Below are 23,848 nucleotides of genomic sequence, written 5' to 3'. Positions count from 1 at the left end.
GTGTGTGTGTGTGTGTGTGTGTGTGTGTGTGTGTGTGTGTGTGTGTGCGCGTGCGCGTGCATTACATAAGAGGATGTCTATTCTGTGGGTGGTTGTAATATTTGTCAGGCCGGTTTCTGTTCCTTCTGCTCTGCAGAATGCAGAAGCTGAAGAGAGAGTGAATGTGTAAAAGTGATTTAAATGCCAACCCAAGTGCTTTGTCTTCAAACGGGGTTTTGGTGGTTTGATGCACCAAACAGGCTCTGAAACCTGTTGGGTTGAAGCACTGTGAACTATAGTTTTAACACAATTATTCATACCACCTATCACACCCTGCATTCAGTCAGTACCCACATGAGTCACTCTGGAAGTGCAGACACGTTTTGAGTGGGCAATATATGACTTTGAATGTGACAATATTAATATTTAGGCTTGTACAGTATACCTTTGCACTACGTCCTGCTGTATGTGGTTTGGTTTAACACTTGCATTACTGGTGTGACTATGTATTTAACAGATAGGAGCCTCACTGTTTTCTGAATTGAATAGCTATGATAAAAGGTATTCCCTTCTTTAAAATGTGTCAATGTGATGCACAGACAAAAAAGTGCAAAATGTACAACTTCAGATGTCATTTTATAAGCCCCAGCACTTTTAATTAGATCGATTATTTATGCTAATTCAATGCCTCACGATGTACTGAGAGCTCCTAAAGAACGTGTCGCATACATTACAGCAGTGTTAAAAGCAGTCATTATTGTCCAGTGTCTCATTAAATTAGAATTATAAATTGTTAAAGAACCCTCCAGTGGAGGGTTAATAAGTTTAATGGCGCTGCTTGGCTAATTCAAGCCACATGATATTAAACCACATAAACCGATGAGATACAGGATCGTGTTTATGTTTGAAGCTGGATTTTCAGATTCTGCCGCTGACTTTTTCACGCTCTTGTCCATCTCCAGGAGCTGAGGGAGCGCGTGCTGCGTGGTAAATACAGGATTCCTTTCTACATGTCCACCGACTGTGAGAACTTGCTCAAGAAGTTCCTCATTCTGAACCCCTCCAAAAGAGGCAGCCTCGAGGTACACTGCGCTTTGTTGATACACACACACACACACACAGACACACGCACACACACACGATAATCACTCAAAAACCACATTGGTTAGACACAGCTGGATGGTGTTAAAAATGCTTTCATTGCGTCTTATTGTTTTGTTATCAAATTGATTTCAGCTGCTTTGGATTCATAAAAAATAAATCATTCGATCACTTGATTTAAAATCTTTTATATTTATTTCGGAAAAAAAGTTGCGGACTGACAAAAACTTAAATGAAACTTTTCCATCTCCGAATAGCTCGACCACTGGTCTTTGAGTTGTTAATGTAATGGTGTATGTAGCACGTACAGTACTATACTGTAGACCCAGACACGCTTCACCAGCTATATGTGAGTTTGTTGCTGAAGTGTAAAGGGCTTTTTAAAGGCATCGTAAATACGTGTTAGTTTGGGAGTTATGAGTGACTATATGTGGTTTCACTGAGAGGTGATTGGACCAGAACTAGTTTTATATGGAAGGTATTAGCAAAAATAAGAAGACAAGGTAGATAACTATCTGCTGCTGAGCACCAGATTCCCATCAACATTTTGGATTAAACACATTTCTCCAGTCTCTTCTTGGCGTACTAAATGTTAAGGCAGCCTTGTATGATTATAGAAAGAAGACTCTAGCTTTAGTGTTGGAATTTAGTCCTGTGACTATTTCATTTACACCTACCCTAAAGTTTCTCTACATTTCTAAGCAACAGATTGATATGGTTCAGTATTCCCTTTCAGTTTTTACCCCGCTGATTACTCAATAATTGTTAAGATTAGTGGAGCAAACGGATCAATAACGTCAAATTAACTCATCAAGTTTATCGGACTTCTGCATCCCTTCCATTGTTCACCGATTTGTCTCTAGGTGACTCTTTTGAACGGATCTCTTCCGTCTTCTTTCTTCTCTCCTCTTTGGCACTGTAACCTTTGCTCTTTGCCCCGTCTGTTGCATTTGAAATCTCATTTCTCCCCTCTCCCTTCGTCTGTGTTGGCTTCCTCCCAGCAGCAGATAATGCGGGACCGGTGGATGAATGTGGGGCACGAGGAGGAAGAACTCAAACCCTACATCGAACCCCAGCCAGATTATAAAGACCCCAGGAGGACAGGTAGTAACAGAAACGCACCAAAATAAGTATTTATTATTAATATGTTTTTTTTCTCCTCTCACACACATTCATCTTCAGGAGAGTTATGGACCTGCAGGAATTCTAATTATGCTTTTGTGTGTGCAGACATCATGCTGACGATGGGATTCTCTCAGGAGGAGATCCAGGACTCGCTGGTGAACCAGAAGTACAATGATGTGATGGCTGCATACCTGCTACTGGACTATAGGAACTCTGAGGTACACGGTTTCTTCCTCACACCTACACGCCTTTATTTTACATCGTACCATGCCAGTTAGTCTTGGTTTGTCAGAGCTCTCTTAACTGCAGGTGCACTGATGTTAAACAGGAAACTGTCAACCAAATCAGCTCTTGTGAGTTCATCAATGTGTACAAGAAAATGTAGCGCTTCACTTTTATCATCAGAACAAACAATTTGCTCTCATCTCTGAATTTTATATATATTTATGCTTCTTTTTTTTTTTTTTTTTAAAGCTCTATTTTTAGTCCTTTGTGTTTGCTGTATCCTCACCACAGTCTCTCTGCGTCTCCTCCCGATACTCATATCCAGATTTCCATGTTTTTCTTTCTTCCCCCTCAGCTGGATGAAAGTGGCATCAAGCCCCGGCCTGGATCTGATGTAAGCAACATAAACGCCCCCTCCCCGCCTCACAAGGTACAATGAGAACACATAATGTCTTCTGCTAAAACATAACGAGGTCTCCCAACTCCAGCCAGTGACACGAGTGACACTTTGGGGGTGTTCTCTGGTGTAGCTCATTTTGAGGTTTTAGACTGTTGACCTACATACAGGTACAGGTGAACCAACGCAACCAGCAGTGTTGTAGCTTTCCCGTGTGAATGGATCAACAGCTCTGACATGTAAAATACCACACTGACCTGCACGTCCACTTTGTCTCTCTCAGGTGCAGCGCAGTGTGTCGTCCAACCAGAAGCCTCAGAACCGCAGAGCCACCGACCACGGTGAGTTGTGTGTGTGTTTGGGAGAGGAAGGGGCGTGTGTGTGTGTGTGTGTGTGTGTGTGTGTGTGTGTGTGTGTGTGTGTGTGTGTGTGTGTGTCAGAGAGGGTTACGAGAAGTGGACGGAAGCTATTTTTTACACCTTTTTAAATTGAATCATATGTTTTCAATCTTGGTGCACACTGGGATAGTCTCCAGTCCTGCCACACTGAAGCAGGTGGAGTAAATAATTGAATAAAGGTATTCGGAGGTTGTTATCCAGATGGGGATAAGACGGAAGATGTCCCGGGCTACAGCACAGCAAGTGACGGCCTTTCTAATACACTCCCACTCTGTCTTTTTCTAGGCTCCTCCTACTCTAAGAGGGGGGATCGAACAGACAACCGGACAGCAGGAGAAGATTCTGGGAGGAAAGGTTCGTCAGGCAGCTCCACTACCAAGGTGCCGGCCAGTCCTCTGGTCCCCTCTGACCGCAAGAAGAGCGCTACGCCCTCCACCGTGAGACCACACACCCACGCTGCTTACACGACATTTGCAACATTCAAAGTTTCTATGAAAAAGTACATTAGAGCATCATCGCCGTCATTACCAAATACAGACACACAAAGCCACAAAGACAAACTAAATACACACTGCAATTGGAGGGAACCACCATGAGCAACTTTGTCCAAATGTGGGTTGATAGGAAAACATCTGCTGGGAAATTCTAGAGAAATTTGAAAGCTAGTTTTTATTCGGAAAGTCTTTAGTGTAAGTTAAGTTCAGCCGTATATTATCTTAATCTGTGGTCCAAAGATCAAAACAGATGCTCGTTACTAATTAAACTAATTGAAATGCATGCCCATATAACTATGATGGTCTTCATAGTGTAAGACAGTAGAAGTGTGCATCATGTTCACGGTTATGCTTGGTGATGTTTATGCTATCTGACTGGGTTTTTCTTTGTCTCACAACCACATTATAGTTACGGGATGTCAATTTCTGGACTCATTATATTTGTCTAGCTGAAGTGCACTAATTATACACACCCAAAAAACATTGTTGAGAAACTATTGGTCTCTTTTTCACAGCAGACACTTTGACTTGTCATAGTAACAAAAAAGCCCAGGTAGTAGCGTCAATTATTCCTGTATTTAGACGTCCCAGTAAGACCGTGAGCTCAGCATCCACGAGGAACCTGACACTGAAGCAGCTAATTGGAATTCAACCATCATTCAATTTCTTATTTGCACCTGTGCTTTTTCCTACAGTGACATGTCAAAATGTCTTCTGTGAAAATGCCTTTTTTGTAATCGCTCAGTACCACCCAGCTCTGTCATCCCCTTATTAGGCACCACTTTAAGAACCCTTAAGGCTGTATTATAACGTCCTCAACAATGTCAGCCAACAAAATAATTTGAAATGCAGATTGTGTGTAGAATGCCACGTGAAATTTAAAGTCCCTTCTCCCCGGTTCTCCTGCACTGTTTTCATTTAACACGAGCCGATGAGGCCTCCTCTCAGGACTATGTGGGCGTGTGCAGACTGTTTTTCATTGACATCTCTGTCACTCTACTGTTAATTCAGTCGCACCCTGTTAGGGCATCTTCGACTTATATCATTTTTATGACCTAGTATGTGGACTTTGCGGATATTGTGTAATAGCCAGATAGCTCCACCCAACCTCATTCTGAGCGAATGGCTTGTGTGTGAGGCGGAGTGGAAAACACCTGTGTGGGAGCGCAGGGCCTGTAAATGACAATTCCCCCAAAATAATACTGGGGGAAAATGAATTGGATTTGTCACTGCGTGATTGTGCAGTGAAGACTTAATTAATGTTCAGGCAATTAAGGTCACTTGTCCGTGCTGATCGGGAAGCTTGCTCGAGGCTGTTAAAGTAATAATTGGTCACCTCCAATGTCATTTCTCTGTCCTCTGACCACTGCTAACCATCCTCAGTCTGAAACATTTCCATGTTTCTAACATTCTTCTTAATTTGTGCCCCTCTCCCCTCAGAATAGCATCCTGTCCACCGGTACTGGTCGCAGTCGGAACTCTCCTCTGACGGAGAGAGCCACGTTGGGTCAGGGCATCCAGAACGGCAAGGACAGGTACACACACGCATATATATATATACATACATACATACAATGGAGATGTTTGTAAAAAGATGGGCAACTACAGTTACATACAACCGCTTTCACACACACACTCTTTCTCTCTTGTCATCAGCAACTCAAGTAGTTGCAGTGAGGCAACCCTGCTTCCTCGCTAGCACACACATAATATAAACACACTCTCCATGGTTTGTGAATGAAGCGGTCCCACAGCTGTCTTAGTGACTGGATCCCAGGCCTTGGCTGGTGCTCTCCAGAGCTCTGCCAGCTGGCTCAGGGACGGCCCGCAGCTTTACCCCGGGGCTGGGGTGAGCCCTCCTGGACAAGGAAACCAGGCTCCCTTGAGAATTTAGGACAAACCTCCAGTAGATTATACCCATGATGGTCTGATGGAGGATGGCCAGTCAGAGCCGAGGCCAGGTTCGATGGACGCACACACACAGGTTGACATATGCTGACACACGGAGACCTCATTTGTCCTTTAAACTCTTGTCCTCCTTTCTGTTCCTTTAGTGAAATATTCTTTTTTGAATGAACTTTGACTTCCACAAACTTGTAGTTTAATCAAAGTTTATGCTCGAAGTGAAATCAAGGATAGACGGTTAGAGGTTTTAGAAGGTATAAAAAAAACAAAAGACCAAAAAGGAAATAATATTTTAGTAGTAAAAAGCATTAATACAGTACAACAAGTGACATGAAGTCTACCATTGGATTTAGCTATAGCTCAAGCTCCCCCTCTTTTTCACCCGTCTTTAATTGTACTGGGAAATGTCAAAGGGTGACATTCCCTTGCCTTTCTCATTTCATACTTCCTAAATTTAAACAACTCAACAATGGACAAAGACGTGTTGTCCATTTTGGAGTTGCTTTATTGCGGAGTCTTCCCTCCTCACTTTAGGCCATTAAAAACCCACCTTTACGCGATACGTCGTTAGTCCTCGAGTTTGATGAGCGGGATCGTCGGCCGCTGGCGCTGAATATGCCTCGTAAGCGTCCACACTTACACCCACATCGCTCATGCCTAACCAGCCATATGCTTTGTGTGCTTCTTCACGAGCATTAAACATTAAGCCAAAGCATAATCCCTGCTACCACGCAGTCTTCATTGTCATTACTGCTTTATTACCTATTCATGAATCAGTCTCAAATGACCCCTTCGTTTTCCAACATAGTGCACGACTCACAACATTAAATATTATTGAGTCCACGTTCAGGCCGGTCAGTCTGATAAGTCGTTCTTCCCTTTTGTCATCGTCCTTCATACTGAGCACTGCACAGTGACGATGTGGTCATTTGAGACAGCATTGGGTGGGTGTGTGTTTTTTAGCACTATGGTTCTATTAGCTTTGCTAACTTAGTGGTTGTCATCTGCTTTGATTTTGAAGTTACTTTATTTGATCCATCATTAATGCTTTGAAGTTTTTGGCTTTTATACTTGTTAGACCCCCTCCCGATCCCCAATCTTCCTTTTTTCCCTTTCTGTGTTTTTCTAATGTTCTACGTTTGGTGTTCTTTTATCTGCGTCTGAGCTCTCGTCCCTCTGGATCTTAAGTCACTCACATTTTCTTGGCAACTCCTTTTTTTCCCCTCTCTCCTAGCTTCCTTCTTTCCTTCTTGTCTTTATATTAATCTTTCTTTCTCTCTCCCCTCGCTCTCTCTCTAAGGAGATTAGGAAGACTTGTGATGGAATATTAACTCTTACCGGCTCTATATGGTCTCTGTACTTGCCTCTTAATAGGCTTACACATACACAAGAATATCTACACACACACACACTGAGGCTGCACACACACAAGCTGAAACATACATGTCACACATGCTCTAACTCTTGCCACACACCGGGTCGTCCAGTAAATGCTGTTTTTTTTCCATCACCAGCCGTACTAATCTGTCAGAAACAGCGTGCGTTTCTCTCAGCTATGTGTTTGTTTTCTGTGTAATTAACAGTTGTTTGGTTGATCTCTATAAATGTCTCTCTCTTCATCTATCTCCCTCCCTCTGGTACCACTCTCCCCCGTCTCTTACTGTGTCGCCTTCTCTGTGTGTGGACAAAGTCAAGTTGGAGCTGTCAGTAATGTGCAGAGCTTTGTAGCCTGTAGCAACCTTGCTGATTAGGAAACAGCCAGCGTTCTTTGCTTAAGTAACTCAATAAGCTCTTCTTTGTTACGGATATTAGTTTAGATTGTTGGCAGTAGAAAAGAAGAGGAAGGGACTGGAGAGGGAAAGTGAGGGACTTGACAGGCAGAAGAAGTCACGAGACGGGTTACATCTATAAAACGCAGAGGTCGGAGGTCAGAGTGATTATGTCACAGCAGGACAGTGAGTGCAGCTCACAAACATCTACGTGTCATCGCGGAGAAGCTCCGCATCCTAACATGCCCATTGTCTCCTGAGAAAAACCAGACGCTAAATGGTTTGAATTCAGATTTTGACTGTATGTCTTGTGTTGCAATTTAAGACCACCTTTCAGATTGATTCATCTGCAGATCATTCTCTTGATGAAGTGATTGAACAAGAAAAAAAAAACAGCAAAACTTTATGTTGTATACACAATATAATACAACTTTATTTGTAGAGAACAATTCTTACAAAGATGACAAACAGAGAAAGAAGCAGCAAGGATTTAAAGATAACTATTCACACAGTGAAAGGGGTTCGTAAGAAATATGTTAGTTTTACACCTCAAACTGTGTTGATAATATATCTTTTCAGATATTGAAACCTGCTGAGGAGGACTAGTGAAACACTGGGCTGTCTGAAGTCTTTATGTGGTGATTTGTGAGGAACCTGACGTTGTCCACAATCTGTCTCGAGTGTGTTTTCAGTCTTTCGAGCCAAAGTGTGTTAAAGTTGGTCTTTTGTGCTCATGTGGATCTCGCATGAAAAGACAAAGGAACACAGTAAGCCTTTGACTCGTGGTTTGTGATTGTTGTTTTTGTGAAACCACGATGATGCAACGTTGGCAGCAAAAAAGACCAACTTTTCCTCTTTGTTCGAGTCCTTTTGCTGTGTTTCTGTCTCTTTTTTGTCTCTACTTCCTCCGCTCTTCCCTCCCTCTCCCCCCTTACCGTGTTTGATAAGTGCTGCTTCTAACCATGCTCCACCCCCCCACCCCCCACCCCGCCCATCCACACACAAACCCCGCCCGGTGTTTGTGAATGTATGTGTCACGCTCGCGTGTACGTCTGATTGTGTGACGTGTGTTTGTCCTGCGTCTGTCACGTTTTTCGGTTCGTCTGTGTGTGTGTGTGTGTGTGTGTGTGTGTGTGCGTGCGTTGGGCGGGGCACTCCTCCTGTTCCTCCTCCCTCCTCCCAGCCTAAACATGCCGGGCTCCCGCGCCTCCACTGCCTCGGCCGCTGCCGTCCTCTCCTCCTCCACCTCGTCCTCCTCGCGTATCCGCCACCACAAGTCCCTGTCCTCCTCCAATCATCCATGCCCCTCTGACCTGCACGCACCACGGCCCAGGCAAGTCTCTCACTCACTCTCTCACTCTCTCTCACTCACGGACACATGTTCACAGCCCCTTTCAGCACGTACCACTTTACTCAGCACAGATCATCCTTTCCGCAAGAACTCGATGGACAAAAATGAAGAAGTAGAGATGAAGAAAGGGTAAATGATTGGTCTTCCATCACTGCGAGATTAAAGGGATTACTATTGTTTTTTTGATTCCCTTTTCAACTGCATGTCAGGTGTATAAGGCCTTCATAACCTCACATATTATTATATCAATAAAAACTATTTAGAGAAATCTCCTAGCCCCTGTATCTATCTATGTATATATTTTCCTTTTACAGCATGAGACCGTTGAGAGCAGCATTGCTGAGACCAGCCATCATGGACTCAACAGTTACTTAGCAACAGACAGGAAGTAGATTGTGGAACTCAGAAGGCCGTTCAAGCTCAGCTCAGTGTGGAGATGTTGACGCCTCTTGTCTTGGCCAATCAGTCGGTCTCGAGCCTCCCACTACCCAGCGGGCCATAACTGAGTGGCCGGAGCTTGAGAACAAGACGAGCAGGTTCTTCACAGTGCTGTACCTCTGACAGGAAAGAAACAGACAAATTCAGAGAAGAGATATCTATGGAGCAGCGGGGATCAGGTTTCCACACGCAGGGGTGTCAATAGCTAATAAACAGACCAGACCTTTATAAAGGCTTGGTTATTGGCTGTGAAAGTAAAACCTAATTTACTGATCATGTTATGTTGTTATTAAAGGGACGAAGAGAACGAGAAAAGTCTTTAAAGATAAAATTCCTCTTTTAGCTTCTAAGCCATCAGGGGCACAATGTTAACAGAGGAGATCTGTTAGCTGTAGCTTACCAACCAAGGGACAGACGTTGTAATATTTGCAGTTACGTCAAAAACAAAAACATTCTTCGATGACTGACTAATCTGACATGTTGCGTTTGTCGACAAAAGGATTTTCCCTGGCTCGCACAAGTGATTTTCCGTCCTGTGTAAAGAAGTGGAGTCCCTTTTTAAGGTTCCCACAGCTAGCAAGTGCTCTCTCACACAGCCTCAGTCTGTTACGTAGAGCCACTTCAGTTAACAGGTTGCCTGGGAGAACCCCATCTTCATCTCGTCAGCGTTGCCTTCACTGCTGCACGTCTCCGTGAATGAAAGAAAAGGAGCGATGACCTAACTGTGTCTCGTTGGTCATCTGTGTGTCTTTGCTGTCTGCTCCACTTGTGAGTGTGTGCTTTGTTGTGTTGCTTTGTTGTGTAGCTCGCCCACTTGATGGCGTCTGCTTCATGGGCTACTTTGATATTCAGCCACGTGTCACAATATGTGGTGGTAGGTCTTTAAAAATGTTCTTCTGCCACCTTAAATACTTGCAAGTGGCATTTCACTTCCGCCTCAGAGACCCCCCCCCACACGCACACACATTCTTTTTTGTCTAGTCACTAGACAACTAGACTCTTGTGAAGCCCCGCCCCCCACCCCAAATGTCAGGCTAAAATGTCAGGCTAAAATGTCAAGGTGGACCTCTGGCTGTATGTGCTTTTGTCTGCTCCATGTTGAAGTCTTGTTCTGTTGCATGCGTCGTTCAGCTGTGAGCTTGGGCTGTTCAGAACCTGGTTGGGAACGCTGGAGAGAAGGTACCGCTCCAACACATAGACTGTACCCTAAGTGAGGAATAGGCCCCTTTTTTCCTCAGTACATAGCCTGTGCCCCGAAAGTCCCACCCATTCCTGTTTGTTTTGTTTTTTTTATCCAGCATGTCCCACTCTGGAAAAAAAGTTTCGAATCCCATTCTCATGAATTTCCATTATTTTAAACAAACCTGCTTTGAGTATTCATGATGTACCGTAATGAACACAGGCAGCTCCACATTTGTGTAACGTAGAGGTGCAGTCTACTATCCGCAAATCAAGTACGCCGAGCATGAAAATCATCACCAGCTGCACCATGAATAAAGAAAGCGTGCATCCACCTCACGCCACACCGCCTTCTAACACACCTGTTACTGCTCTTTTTCCTTTAGTGACTATGGAATACTTCCATATGATGAGACAAAGAAGATATTATATTATTCCTCTTTGCAACATGTAGTCCTTCCCAGTCAACAGTCCTCTTCATAACGATAATATGTCACAGAGGTCCCCACTAAACCCGTATGCATAGAAGAGCTGTGTCGTTGTGTATCTCGTCCTCGGTGCACAACTTCAACACATCCACATCAACTCAAAGGATGTGTTTGAAGCTGTTCACCACTCTCTCTTTCTTCTGTGTCGTGTTGAGTGCGTTAAGGGGTCTGCATGGGACTGCTTTTTCAATCCCTCACTCAGATGATCTCTGACCTGCGTGCTCCAGCAGATACACCGTTCAATCCTAAGCTCATCCCTCAGGGACAAACGGCACATAATAACCGACGATGCAGTTATTCAGCTACCCGTCTTTAAAAGATGCCCCTCCTTCTTGATCGGTAAAAATAATTCTGCTACAGACTAAATTTCCAGTGTAAGAAGAGAGCGATTGAAATTGAATTTTACAAGTGAGAGACATAAAATTAACTGAAACTGAATGTTCTGGCTTATTGGTTTTAATGCTTAATTCTAGTAATTACAGCCTTTCCTATTTTCACATATAACATTTTGTCAGGCGATGATAATGTTGACGACCCACATTTGTTGTGTGGTGTCCCAGTCCCATTGCAGCCCTCTACAGCGGACGGTCCTTTTGTATTCACTTTTCTACTTATTCCACTTCATGTGTTTATTACACGCTTTTTTTTTTTTTTACTGTATTTTCCTTTTCTTATCTTTCAGTGTGTGCTTTTGCCATTTCTGTTTGTTGTGTTGACCGTCTGCTGCAGGTGTACTGCTGCTACACGCTGGCGTGGAAGATGCACACACACACACATTACAAAGCAAATGCAAACCTTTAACTCAGTAAATAGTTGCAGTGGGCAAATGTGTGTGTCTTTATCTGTGTGTGTGAGAGAGAGGGGGGATAGCTGGAGGTTAGTGATGCTTTGCCCTATGGTCCAAGTAAAGAGGATTAACTGTGTGTGTGTGTGTGTGTGTGTGTGTGTGTGTGTGTGTGTGTGTGTCAGTGACCTTATGTGATTTTATTGACTGGACTGACTTGAGGGATTATCTGAAACATCAGGGCGAGCAGACGTTGAACAGACATAGATACTTGTAAGATCTTACACTGAGGTAAGTAGCACATCAGAAGGAAATGATTTTCCTCTCCTGGTCTAACTGTTTGTCCCTCTCCCCCTCCTCTACACTCCCATCCCCTCTTTTATACCTTTCTTCTTCCTATTCTTTCTACTTTTCATCCTACACCTCACTTTGTTCATTCCATTCTCCCCACTCTTCCTCTTTCATACGTCTTTATTTCCTGCTTTCTCTTCTCTTGTCTCCTGTGAAATTCTTCTACATTTGCACCTCCTCTTCTGTCATCACACCTTCCAACCTCTTCCCAATCCCCCCTCCAATCTTTTCACACCTCCTTTCTTCTTCTTCTCCACATCTGACCCCTCTGCTCTTCTGCACCCTCCCCTCCTTCTGTCTCACCTTTTCTTCACCATCCCTCGCTCCATTTTCCTCCTCTCTCTCTTTCCCCACTCCTCCTATAGTGCCCCGACTCAGCGGGCGCCCGGTGCCTCCCCATCTGCCCACAACATCAGCAGCGCTGCCGCGTCGGACCGTACCAACTTCTCCCGAGGGGTGGGCATCCGCAGCACATTCCACGCGGGCCAGCAGCGGGGTGCCCGGGACCAGCAGGGCTCCGCCTACCCCGGCGGGCCCGCGTCCCCGTCACTGTCGCACGGCAACAGCCAGGCCCGGAGGGCGCACGGCGCCACGGGGATTTTCAGCAAGTTCACGTCCAAGTTTGTACGCAGGTGAGTGGCAGAAAGGAGACGTGGGAGCGTGAGACAATGGGAAGGGTTAAAAGTTTAAGATTGTAACCGGAGAAGTAGTAAGACAGGCAGGACAGGAGAGGACATGTGGCAGAGGAAGAAGGTTTGTAGCTCAGTAAATGCAGAGCCGTCGTGGTAGCAGCTGTTCTATTTATTATCCAGCTACTCTGCAGCACAAGTACAGTTTGATGCTTTTTCTGAGTATTGAGGTCTGAGCTTCATAGAGAAAATTGCTAGGTTTACGTTACGAGTCATTTCATGTGCTCGTTTCCTCTGGAGAACAACGCAGCGTACGTCCATGTCATCACTGGGTCTCCTCTCATCCCTATCACTAAACTTGTGCTGATCTGTAACTCTGCTGAGAGTAGAAAGAGGGGAGAGGAAGGGAGGAAGGCAACAGCTGCGTCTCCTCTATAATTTTGTTTTGGAGCGGTGGTGACTGGGAGTAATTTTGGTTTTGGTTCCACGTCTGGCCCAGTTTTCGTCTCAGATTCCAGGCTCAGATAATGTTTGATCCACTTCATGTATGAAGGGTGATGACGTCTGTACGCAGCTGAGTCCGAGTGAGAGTGAGAGGAAAAGTAAAAGACGGCAGTGGAGACGTACGCAGGAGCAGCGAGGCTAACGTGTTACAATGAGAGGAATGGAAGACGGAGAGGAGAGGAGAGGAGGGGACAGGAAGTGAAGGTTTAAAGGTGGCAGGAAAGAGCCAGGCTGAGAGCGGAAGGGCCAAGTGAGCCATGAAATACTGAACAGCTGAGCGAGCAGGTGAGGTTCAGATGTTCCTCATCGCTGCAGCTCTAGAGGGTCAATATGAAGTGTGTGGGTGAAAGAGTGTCTGCTTGTGTTTCTGGACGTTTTAGCTTCAAACACGACAGAAATCGAGGACGATCAAAGTGTCGTGTGTGTGTGTGTGTGTGTGTGTGTGTGTGTGTGTGTGTGTGTGTAAGGCGGAGGTAGAGGCACATCTTCTCTCTAGCCCTCCCACTCAGAGATACTGTAGCTCCGTGGCGACAGTATCCATGGTTACACCGGAGATATCACTTTTCTCTCAACTATAAATACTGCTAGTGGGGACACCTTGACACACACACACACACACAACTTGGCGTGCTTGTAGGAAGTAGAGGCGGTGGAGACAGAGAGATTGTGTTGTACAGTTTGACCACACACAAACACACACACATATATATTTATATACACTAAAGCTATGTGTTTTATTAACGTATCGTATAACCTCACCACTGCATTTTCCTGCTCAATCTGGAGAGTGACGCTTCTCCTGTGTACGCGTGTGTACGATTGTGTACGCGCTAGATTAAGTTCCTCATTGTGTATTTGAGATTGTTGCTTAACCTCTCGTTTCCATTTGAAATGTGTCTTTGTCTGTGTATAGGAGGTGGTTTTCAGTACCTTTGTCACATTTGAGCTTTTCACCTCACAAGCACTTCTTTTCAGGATCACCCAGGACTGCTGTTGGGGGGAGGGGGGGGGGGGGGGATGTGTTCAAACTGGTTCTCTTAATGGAATAGTTTTTCCACACCGCTCATTAAATCCCTCCTAAGGTGTTCTGTTGTGTGTTTTAATATTGTCTGTTCACACCAGTGATTTCACATTTCAACACTGATTTTGTGTTATTCCTTTTGGTTATGTAATGTTGGTTGTGCTTGCTGCTTCAGCCTGGTTCATGTTGGACAGTGTGCTTTGAAGTTTGCTGCTCAGAGGGCAGCTTTGTCTTCTGCAGGAAAGCTCTGAATCTATATGTTTTTATATATACGTTTGTTTCTCTTTCTTTCTTTATCCCTCTTTTGTTTTTGTAGAAATCTCTCGTTCAGGTTTCCGAGAAGGTAGGCAACACCCCCAACGTTAAATATAACCCCTTTTGATATATATACGTATATTCTCTACTTCATATATATTTTACATATATATATATATATTTCCTCCCCCTGTTGGTGTTTCGTGCAGCTTTTTGTTGACATCTTGAGCCTCATCTTTTCTCTTATTTTTTCTGTGGTTGGCCTCCTTTTTTGTTGAGCCTTCTGGTTGTTGCGTGCCGTGTTTTGGCCCATATTTTAATTTATTTCATTTTGACTAACTTCGCCCTCACCCACTCACTTAACTCACTCACCCCATCATCACGTGGCACAATAACACCTCACCCCTCTTCCTCTTTGTCCCTACATCGTCCCTCCCACCCACCTCCTCCTCCTCATGCCTCCTCATGCATATTCCTCATATTCACCAGGTAGCGTGCGTATGTGTGTGTATGTGAGTGCTTATCCCCTGGTAGCGTCCCAGATTCAGGTCGAGTCTTGATGTTGCAATAGATCAAACTATTCCCTTTCTACCCTCAACCCTTTCTTAGCTTCTGACGCAGGTAATGTTGTGCCTCTTTTGAGGTTAATAGAAAATCCAAATCCATAAGCACATGAGAGAGAAAAGAAGATAGGAGATTTCAGATTATTACGCTGTTATAAGCCGTGTCATTCAACCCAGGATTGTTTAACGTCGCTAACCATCATCCCAGCTAACGCCACCTGCCAAACTACCACTCATCTAAACCTCTGCGTTCATCGCTTCAGTCACTAAAATCAAGCTGGAGACCGGAGACGCGTGTCTAGTTTTGTGATGCAAGTTTGTGACGATCCCCACTAGGGAAGTGATTTATAATAAGAAGTCCGTGGCTGCAGTTGGTAGTTGTGATGATGGAGGAGGAGGAGGAGGAGGAGGAGGAGAGGACCCGGGAGGGACGGAGCTGCAGTGTTTCTCAGGCTGCACTCTTTTTCTGGAGGCTGCACTCTTCCTTTCTTTCGTCGCTCTGTTTTCACTCTGGCACTGGCTCTCTAACAGCAACAGAACTGGATGGCTTTGACCTACTCTGGCTGGAAAATACCTTTTATGCTGTGGACACACACACACACACACACACACACACACACACACACACACAGAGAAGACACTTCATGCACATTTGCACAGAGGCACACAAACCTGAACATGAGCACACATCTTGTCTCACATGCAGATGGATACATGACACACTTACATTGATGTATGCACACACAGCCACACACACACACTTGCTTTAGAGTGTGTTGTCTGCTGTTCACCAGCAGGTGGAGCACTTCTCCTTGTAATCTGGACCGTTGCTCCACCTGCTGGTTACAAGTTGTAATAATGAAGCCTTTCTCATCAGTGACTACATTTGAAATATGAGAGGGAGAAATAATGAATCTGCCTCAAAAATATACATCTGTATTCATTTGTGACAGATGGGTGACTATGTTTATGAGCATATGAATGGCTGCATGCATTTACAGTGCAGTCTATGTAGCGGGCAGAGGAAGTATCTAATCATCTTATCAGCCCTTTGACGCCATAGTTCCCCTCCTTTGGGAGCCATTTTGCATCCCCTCATATTTAGCTGAATCATACAGAGCATGCAGAATGGCACAAATTACTTAATTTTACATTGTTCACCAATTCACCTTTTATTATTTAGGGAATCCTTGTGTAACTGTTTTCCACTTGTCATTTCCCATGTGCTCTATTTTTAACCATATTTCTGTTGCAGAAGGTACTATACATGATGTTTTTAAATGGGGCAAAACAGAAAATGTTGTCTTTCCCACAACCGAATGAATTTCAGACCATAAACTGTTGAATTTGTCATGTGTGTGTCTCTTTCCTTCCATCGTCTGCATGTGTCTTTGTGTTTCTCTGTTACGTTTGTTTCGTTTGTCTTGTCTGCTGGTATGAGAGAGAGAACATGTGTGTGTTACATGTGTGTTGTACAGGATTGTTAAACAGTCCTGTGTGTAGGTCCAATGTTACTAATGGAGGTTTTTAAATGCAGTGCCCGGGGTCAACAATGAGCCTAACCTCCTTTTTTAGCCGCACCGCACGACTCGCCCTCACTGTGCCGACCGTTCTGTTCCAAACCATTCCGTCCCGGTCCGAGTCGTTCCATCTCACATTCCCAAGCCATTCCATTCTGTTCCGGATCATTCCGTATTACATCGCATTCCCATCATTTCATTCTGTTGCAATCAAATCTATTGCAAGCCTTCCCATTCTGTTCCTGGTTGGAAATAGTTCAATTCTGATTATCAAATTACATTTTCATGACTTTTTGATCCATCCCGCAGCGGCTTACACAAGCTCTCTGTAAATAGCAACTGATCCTTGGTACAACACAAGTGACTGTTATGTTTAAAACATTGAAACGAGTCGTTACTAAAAATGACTTCACATACAAACGCTGAGTTATGGATGCCTCCTTTTATTGACGCCTCCTTTTATTGACTCCTCTTTTCAACCCATCTTGTGACGTCTCCTCATTGAGGAGCTGCGACACAGTGCTTATCACTCACAGTGGACCGGCATTTGGGAGGTGCATTGTGGGCCGTAGAGTCCTCTGAGTGGCTCTGGACTTAAATTTTAAACAGTCGGTGGAGTGCAAATGAGATATTCGGTTGGATTGGAACATTCAGGCGGGCACGGCGAGCAGCGCGACGGTGTTCAGCCGGCTGATTTTTGTTCTCCCTCTATCTGTGTAAGAGTCCAGTTGTTGGCTTCTTAGCCCTCAAAAAGACTAAACTTGTGTTGATTTTTCTCGAGGAGTCCGTATGAGGGAGAGGGTCGGGATGAGGGGAGCAGGTGAGATACAGAGCCCGAAAAAAACCCTAAAAAAAAAACCCCCCCCCCCAGACTCTACCAAAAAACAAACCCCGCCTGCCGATCAGTAGACTGGAGCCAATCAGTAGATGATCTCTGAGCTTGTTGTGAATGGCTGGGAGAGGTGTGGGGGAGTGTAATTGGTTGGTGATGGTGATATAACGGCTTAACCAATCAGGGGACGGGAGACCAGCGGTGAATGGTAGCATCCCCGAGAGTGAGCGTGCCGGTGTGGAGGTTGACCTGCATGTGTGTGTGTGTGTGTGTGTGTGTGTGTGAGGGGTTAATCAGAGTTCAAGTACCCAAATGTGTGTTTGTGTGCAAGCGGACTTTAAATTCACCGTGTCACACGCACAGATGTGAATCTACATCGGAGAGATATGCTCACACAAACACACACAGGGGTACTTAAATTTATTTTTTTGCTTTTTTTTTGTCTCCATTCATTTTCATGACCTCATCATCTCCCTCTTCCTCTCGATCATCCCTCCATTTCTCCCTCCTCTTCCTCCTCCCCTTTTTGTCTCTGCTTTTTAAATAATTCTCTCAATTCTCACACTTTTCTTCTTTTCTTTTCTTCTCTCTTTTCCTTATCCTCACCACCCTCTTCCTCCCCGCCTCTCTCCTCCTCTTCCTCACCCTCCCATCCCTCACCCAGGTCGATGCTGAGCAGCACGGTGGACAAGTCGGAGAAGACGTCAGGTGGCGTTCTCTCCTCTTCCTCCAACAATGACGAGAACAACTCCTCACCAGGATCTGTTAACACCGGTATGTTTATTTCTACAGTCACGGGTAGTGTTTATGTCCAGAGGAGGGTCCTCATAGCGGCTCTCAAGAGTCCTCCAACTTTATGGAACAACTGAGAGATGCATTGATGGTGACAACGCTCATTAGTCACAGTTTTAGCAGACGGGATCTTCCATCTTTCCACAACCTCTTCGTCAGTGACAGAAGTTTGCTTTCTCTCTTCTCTTCCCCCCCTTCCTCTCAGGCGGCACCGGCACCCCTCCTGCCATCGGCAGCCAGAAGGACCCGACCAAGCCGCGCTCGCTCCGCTTCACCTGGTCCATGAAGACCACGTCGTCCATGGAGCCCATGGAGATGATGCGCGAGATCCGCAAGGTCCTCGACTCCAACAGCTGCGAGTACGAGCTGCGCGAGCGCTACATGCTGCTGTGCGTGTCGGGCAACCCGGCGCGCGACGACTTCGTCCAGTGGGAGATGGAGGTGTGCAAGCTGCCGCGGCTCTCCCTCAACGGCGTGCGCTTCAAGCGGATCTCGGGCACGTCCATCGCCTTCAAGAACATTGCCTCAAAGATCGCCAACGAGCTCAAACTGTGAGTGCGGAGGAGCCGCGGGGAGGGATGAGATTAAAGCTTGGAGGTGGGAGGCGATAGTGGGGATGAGGATGTAAGCGAGGTGTGGTGGTGGGGGGGGGGGGCACAGTGTGGAGGTAAGCTAAAAGGTGGGGATCACTTTAAAAAACATAACACGATTGTTATGTGGACAGAGGTCTGAAGTAGGGCTATTGCTTCTCTGAGACTAGGAACCGTTTCTTTTCTAGGAGTTTTGTTCCTTAAGTTCCCGAGGCCCCGCCTTTAGAAGCTCTGAGTTGATTTCCTCTGAGTTGTGAAGTACTTATAGACCGAGGTCTTCTCTCTTCCCTGCTGGGTTTTTGTTTTTTTTCTCACGTTCTACTTAGACGTTCCACTCTTCTGCATGTTCGATCTGCTCTCTCTGTTTTTTAGTAGTCACACTTTTGATCGCTCTGACCACTCCTGTCCCTTCTTCCTGCTATTTATTCAGTTTGTCTGAACGGTCCTGCTGCCAGGTCTCTCTTTTTTTTTGGGATGGGTGGGGGGGACCCGGGTAAAGAATTGGGGATGGATGGAGGATAAAAAGGGTGGAGAAATTGCTGGAAAAACAAAATTCTACTTTCTCTCTGAATAGCTTAACACGTGGCAATGAGTGACAGGAAGTTCGGAGCCTTATTTTGCTGGAAACTCAAAAAGGAGTTCTGATTGAATTTGTTCTGATCCTCCTCCAACACGTAATGGACTCCATCTGAGCCAGGACTTTGTTTGCTGAAGCCCACTGTCTCTCTCTCTCACACACACACACACCTACAGATTGATGGATTTTTGACTGCTGCTGTTGGTTAAAGGACCCTCTCCACTCCACTCGCCCACCCAAACCTCCCCTCCCACACAAAAAGGAACTTTTAACAATCCACCTGATCCATCCTCCCACCACCACCTCCCTCCTCCTCCTCACCCCTCACACACTCACTCTTCAGCACCCTCTCTCCATCTAATTTCAAACTGAACTCAGCACAAACACATCCATCTTGTTCGCCTCTTCACTCCCTTGTTTTCCTCCCTCTCCTCTCACGCCATCAAGTCTGAGGAGTCCAGTCAGACTTGATGATGATGTCGTCGACCGTACGGGCTTCAACGTGTCTTCAAGTCCGTACTTTTGTTTTTTGTTTTTTTTATTTAGTTTCTTCTTTTATGGCATTTAAGCAAAAGAGTTGTGCACTGGAAAAGAGGGACACTGGGCAGGGGAGGATGGCTCGTGGACGGGGTTGTTGATGGATTTTTATGTTGCCTTTCATTGTAGAGTTAAATTTGGGGTTTGTTTTTGTTGTCAGCACATAAATGCTTGAATGATTTATTTGTGTTTTTTTCCTTAATATTGGTATCACTTCAGTTGGCATCACGCCTTCATATCCAGAATGTCAACCCTGAACCGACGCATTTGTTGTCCCCGTTTCTCCCCCACACACACACACACTCTGCTACACAACAAAATGTGTCTTTGGAGTACATAACAGTTTGTGAGTGTGAGTGTATTATAAAAGATCACTGGAGGAAAAAAAAAAGAATTAACGACGAACGGTGAATTATTTTCTTCTACTTTTGATTTGATAATATATTTTTTTGTGTCGTTGGAAATTTTGGGGTTTGTACAGATTTGTTTTTTTTTCTTTTGGGGGGGGTGAAGGGTCATGTCGGATCATATCATTGCTGCCTTTTCGGTGTAGTGCACCTTTAACACAACTCATAGTGTATCGGATTAAACACAACCCCTCCCCCCCATGTGCAGACAGCAGTTATCAGTGTATTTAAGGATGATGATGATGATAGTGGTGGTGACGACTACTGCTACTTCAAGTTTTTGGCCATTTTCTTTTCTTTTCTTTTCATGCGTCTGTTGTTTTTGTTCAAAGGCCTTATCGGTCCAGACTGGCTTGAAGCAGAAAGAGAAAGCAGGAAAAACCTTCGCCGAAATGTTCTCGTATCGGAGCACATGTTCACGTTCAAAACCACAAACCAGAAGACGTCACTTCCTTTCTCTCGCTTTGCGTTGTTGCTCCATTTTGTCGAAGCAGAAGAAACACACACACGCAGGCGGGGTCAGAGAAAGGAGGATAATGCTGCGTCCCGTCAGCTGGTTGTACCTAACTTTTCTTTCTTTCACAATGACACACTGTCGTTTTTGTTATTTTTCTTTCAGTTTTTAATACGTCAGATTTTTCTTTCAAAGTTGATTCATGTATTAAGGTGCTGGGTATTGGATTCTAATTATTATTCTGGCTGTTGCTGTTATATTATCTCTTTCAGGGTTGATTTTATTTACATTATTTCGTTTTACATTGCTGTAATTTACATTGATTTAAAATGTGTTTTGAGCAAACTGTAACTGTAGTGGTGGGTTTGGGGTTGGGAGGGGTGATCAGCTCCTGCAAAATGTATTATTTGTTTTTTTTTTGTGCAAAGACAAAATGATGAAAAATTACAATGATAGTAATAAAAACAATGATATAATGATAATCTGCCTCTGAACTCCATAATGAGAAAAGCAAGATAAATGCTCTTCCAGCCCCGTAGTTCACGAAGTCTCACAAGGTCCACTTAGTAGCTGGAGCTCTGTCATATTGCATGACCATAATTCCATTTTATTGACATTTAGGCACATCTGATCCATGTTTGCTGCTGCAGGGGCAATAGTTTCCCCGTTTACAAAACCTCCATTCTGCCCGAGAACAAGGTTTTTAATAAGCTCAGCATGTGAAGATGTTTACTGTAAAATATTGTTTTAAATGTCACTCCCCTCTTCAGTGCAATACAGCTTTAATCCTGTAAAGACGAATGGACAACACATTTTAACCAATAGCTTAACAGCCTTTAGAAAAGGGTGGACACACTCCACATTAGCAGGAGTGTGCGTTAACGGTTTCCTTTGCAGGTGTGGAAGCCTGTGTGGAATTTACAACTGGTAAGTATTCCTGAGGATCAAAGGATCGTGACACGCAAGTACATTTTGTTTAATTTTCAGACTTGTAATGTCACATTTGTGACAGCAGTTGATGTGGAGGATAATGTAGTTCTACAGCATCGAGGCAATGTGATCGTGATCGTACTGAACCAGCAGGTAACACTGCAAAAGTTCTGGGGCCCCTAGGGGCCGATGACAGTTGCCCACTTGGTTGTGTGGAAGCACTGCAGACATGGTGGGGGTCACCTGCAGTACCTTCGTCAGTGTTGATGTACAACCAGACTTGTATTAGTCTTTAGATGGGATTCAACCATTGGTCCACAGGTAAAGCCCGACACAGAGCTCGTGTCCTCAGACCCACGCCCCTAACCTCTCAGATGGTGTGTGTGTGTGTGTGTGTGGATGAAACGCTTTAACGCTCGACTATTTGGTAATTTCTTTATTTAAAAAAAACATTTGTCAAACAAACGGTTCAGTTTCCACAATGTAAACAACTTCTCACATACAGTACACACAAGCTGTTTTTTTGGAGGAAGGAACAGTTAAGAAAAAAAACTCCACGCTAAAACAAAGCCACTTTAAAGCCAAACGTGACGGACCGCTTTGATTCCTGCCCAGTGAACCCAACGCAGCGGAGAAGCACTGAACACAGTTTAATACGCACGACCTGTGATCCCAGATCTGCTTACAAAGGCAGCGATGCACAGTCGGCCTGACTATGAAGATGCAGCATGGGACTGTTTGCCAGGTGACACAGCAGATTATCATTCGTTCATGAGGCTGCCTCATGTCTCCTCAGAGATATACGAACTAGAACAGAGGCCGACATATTTTGGTAATCTCATTCCCTGTCTTGCCGAGGGACGATTACATCTTATACGCATTCAAACAGTGTCCGACGTGTTAATCAGTGGGCTGCTCACCTTTAAGGAGAGAGCCATGCTAACCATTTTCCTTCATCTAGTCTTTGTGCTAAGCTAAGTTAGCCGGTTGCTAGTGGTACCTTCACATTTACCTCAGACACGGGAGTGGTATGAATATTCTCGGGTCCCAAAAAAGCCTAATTAATCCTTTTAAACACCTTTTTTTGTTTGACTATCTGTCCTGTTTCTAACATGTAGGAAGCAAGCCAACACGATAACGTGTCAAACACACTCAACAGCTAATTGGAGACATGGGAATTTTGTGGAACGATGAGCTTTTAAAGCAAGAGCAGACTTTGGCAGAACATTGTACTTTTCGGTGTCGGGTTATCTGTGAGGTCAGGTGTCCCCTTCCCTTTGTAAACCAGCTTTAAGAGTCTGTCCTCTACACACGTTTTCCACAGAGGCCAGTGTTAGCGGTTGACTGCTGAAAACATTCCTCAACAGTAATGGACAGTTAGCAGTGAAGAACAAGCTGTGGCAAATGTCTTGAACGGCTCTCATTCTCCTTAGTGCTCAGTCAATAATCATAATAATAAAGTATGCACTATCTAAACTACTTACAATAACTACCTGCCGGCCTAGGGCGCACTTTAAAAGTCTAGTCAAAAAAAGGGGGAACATCACTCCAGTTAATACATGGCTATGAGAAGAGGGAGACGGGATCTCCTGCTCTTCCGTTTTTCCCATTTCGGAGCAAAAACAGCTTCAACTACTAAAAGCTGCATCAGTAAACTCTGCACCGCTTTGAGCACAAAGCTCGGCTTCTGTTTGCAAAAGTACCTTTTTCACTCCTGTGAGGGTCCAAGTTTTAAAGCAAAGCTCAAAAGGAAGAGGCCTGTTTCTTCACGTCAGCGGGACCCTTCTGGATGACTTCCTCCTCTCAGGAGGAGGAGGTTTGGCTCACATGAGGGGAAACTCTTCTTCTGTGGTTCTCGTCTTTTCTTGCTTTATTTGATTTTGTTGTTTGGATGACTCGATACCTGCCCAGTGGAAAAAAAAAATATATATATATATATATATAGTCATAGTCTGTGTTCAACCACACTCCTCCGCAATCCAGATGTTCAGCAGTTGCCATGGAAACGAGCAGGTGGGTTTTGCTCGCTGCGGTCACTGTTTTCTTCAACGGCTCGACAATCCAATGTCTCTTTTTGTGTTGTTCAGAAGGGTGCAGGTAGTGTTTGTTTTGAGTTCCTAGCTTGTTTGGAGACTGTGTGTGTGTACGTACACTGGGGAGCGATGGTCTGGAGGTAGGTGTTTGTTAGTACAGTAAAGGGGCTTCAGGCCACTGCCTTATCTTATTGGACCTGCGGGGGGGGGGGGGGGGGGG

At 44.7% G+C, this 23,848-nt stretch overlaps 1 protein-coding gene across 1 annotated transcript in view; it reads left to right on the top strand.

Moving 5' to 3' along the window:
- mark2b (MAP/microtubule affinity-regulating kinase 2b) overlaps positions 1-20,821 on the top strand; it is a 41,278-nt gene extending 20,457 nt beyond the window's left edge. The window contains exons 4-16 of the mRNA XM_031850961.1: positions 918-1,061; positions 2,070-2,184; positions 2,311-2,423; positions 2,786-2,860; positions 3,111-3,168; positions 3,511-3,662; positions 5,160-5,254; positions 8,577-8,726; positions 12,350-12,616; positions 14,455-14,481; positions 17,258-17,296; positions 17,973-18,082; positions 18,306-20,821. Coding sequence (XP_031706821.1) covers positions 918-1,061; positions 2,070-2,184; positions 2,311-2,423; positions 2,786-2,860; positions 3,111-3,168; positions 3,511-3,662; positions 5,160-5,254; positions 8,577-8,726; positions 12,350-12,616; positions 14,455-14,481; positions 17,258-17,296; positions 17,973-18,082; positions 18,306-18,655 — 1,695 coding nt within the window. The 3' untranslated portion in view covers positions 18,656-20,821. The remainder of the gene's footprint in view (positions 1-917; positions 1,062-2,069; positions 2,185-2,310; positions 2,424-2,785; positions 2,861-3,110; positions 3,169-3,510; positions 3,663-5,159; positions 5,255-8,576; positions 8,727-12,349; positions 12,617-14,454; positions 14,482-17,257; positions 17,297-17,972; positions 18,083-18,305) is intronic.
- The last annotated feature ends 3,027 nt before the right edge of the window (positions 20,822-23,848 follow it).

Source organism: Anarrhichthys ocellatus, unplaced genomic scaffold, assembly GCF_004355925.1.
Source record: "Anarrhichthys ocellatus isolate YVR2014 unplaced genomic scaffold, GSC_Weel_1.0 scaffold11, whole genome shotgun sequence".
Taxonomy (NCBI): Eukaryota; Metazoa; Chordata; class Actinopteri; order Perciformes; family Anarhichadidae; genus Anarrhichthys; species Anarrhichthys ocellatus.
The sequence above is the reverse complement of the archived record's forward strand: the minus strand, read 5'-3'. Positions and strand labels throughout refer to the sequence as shown.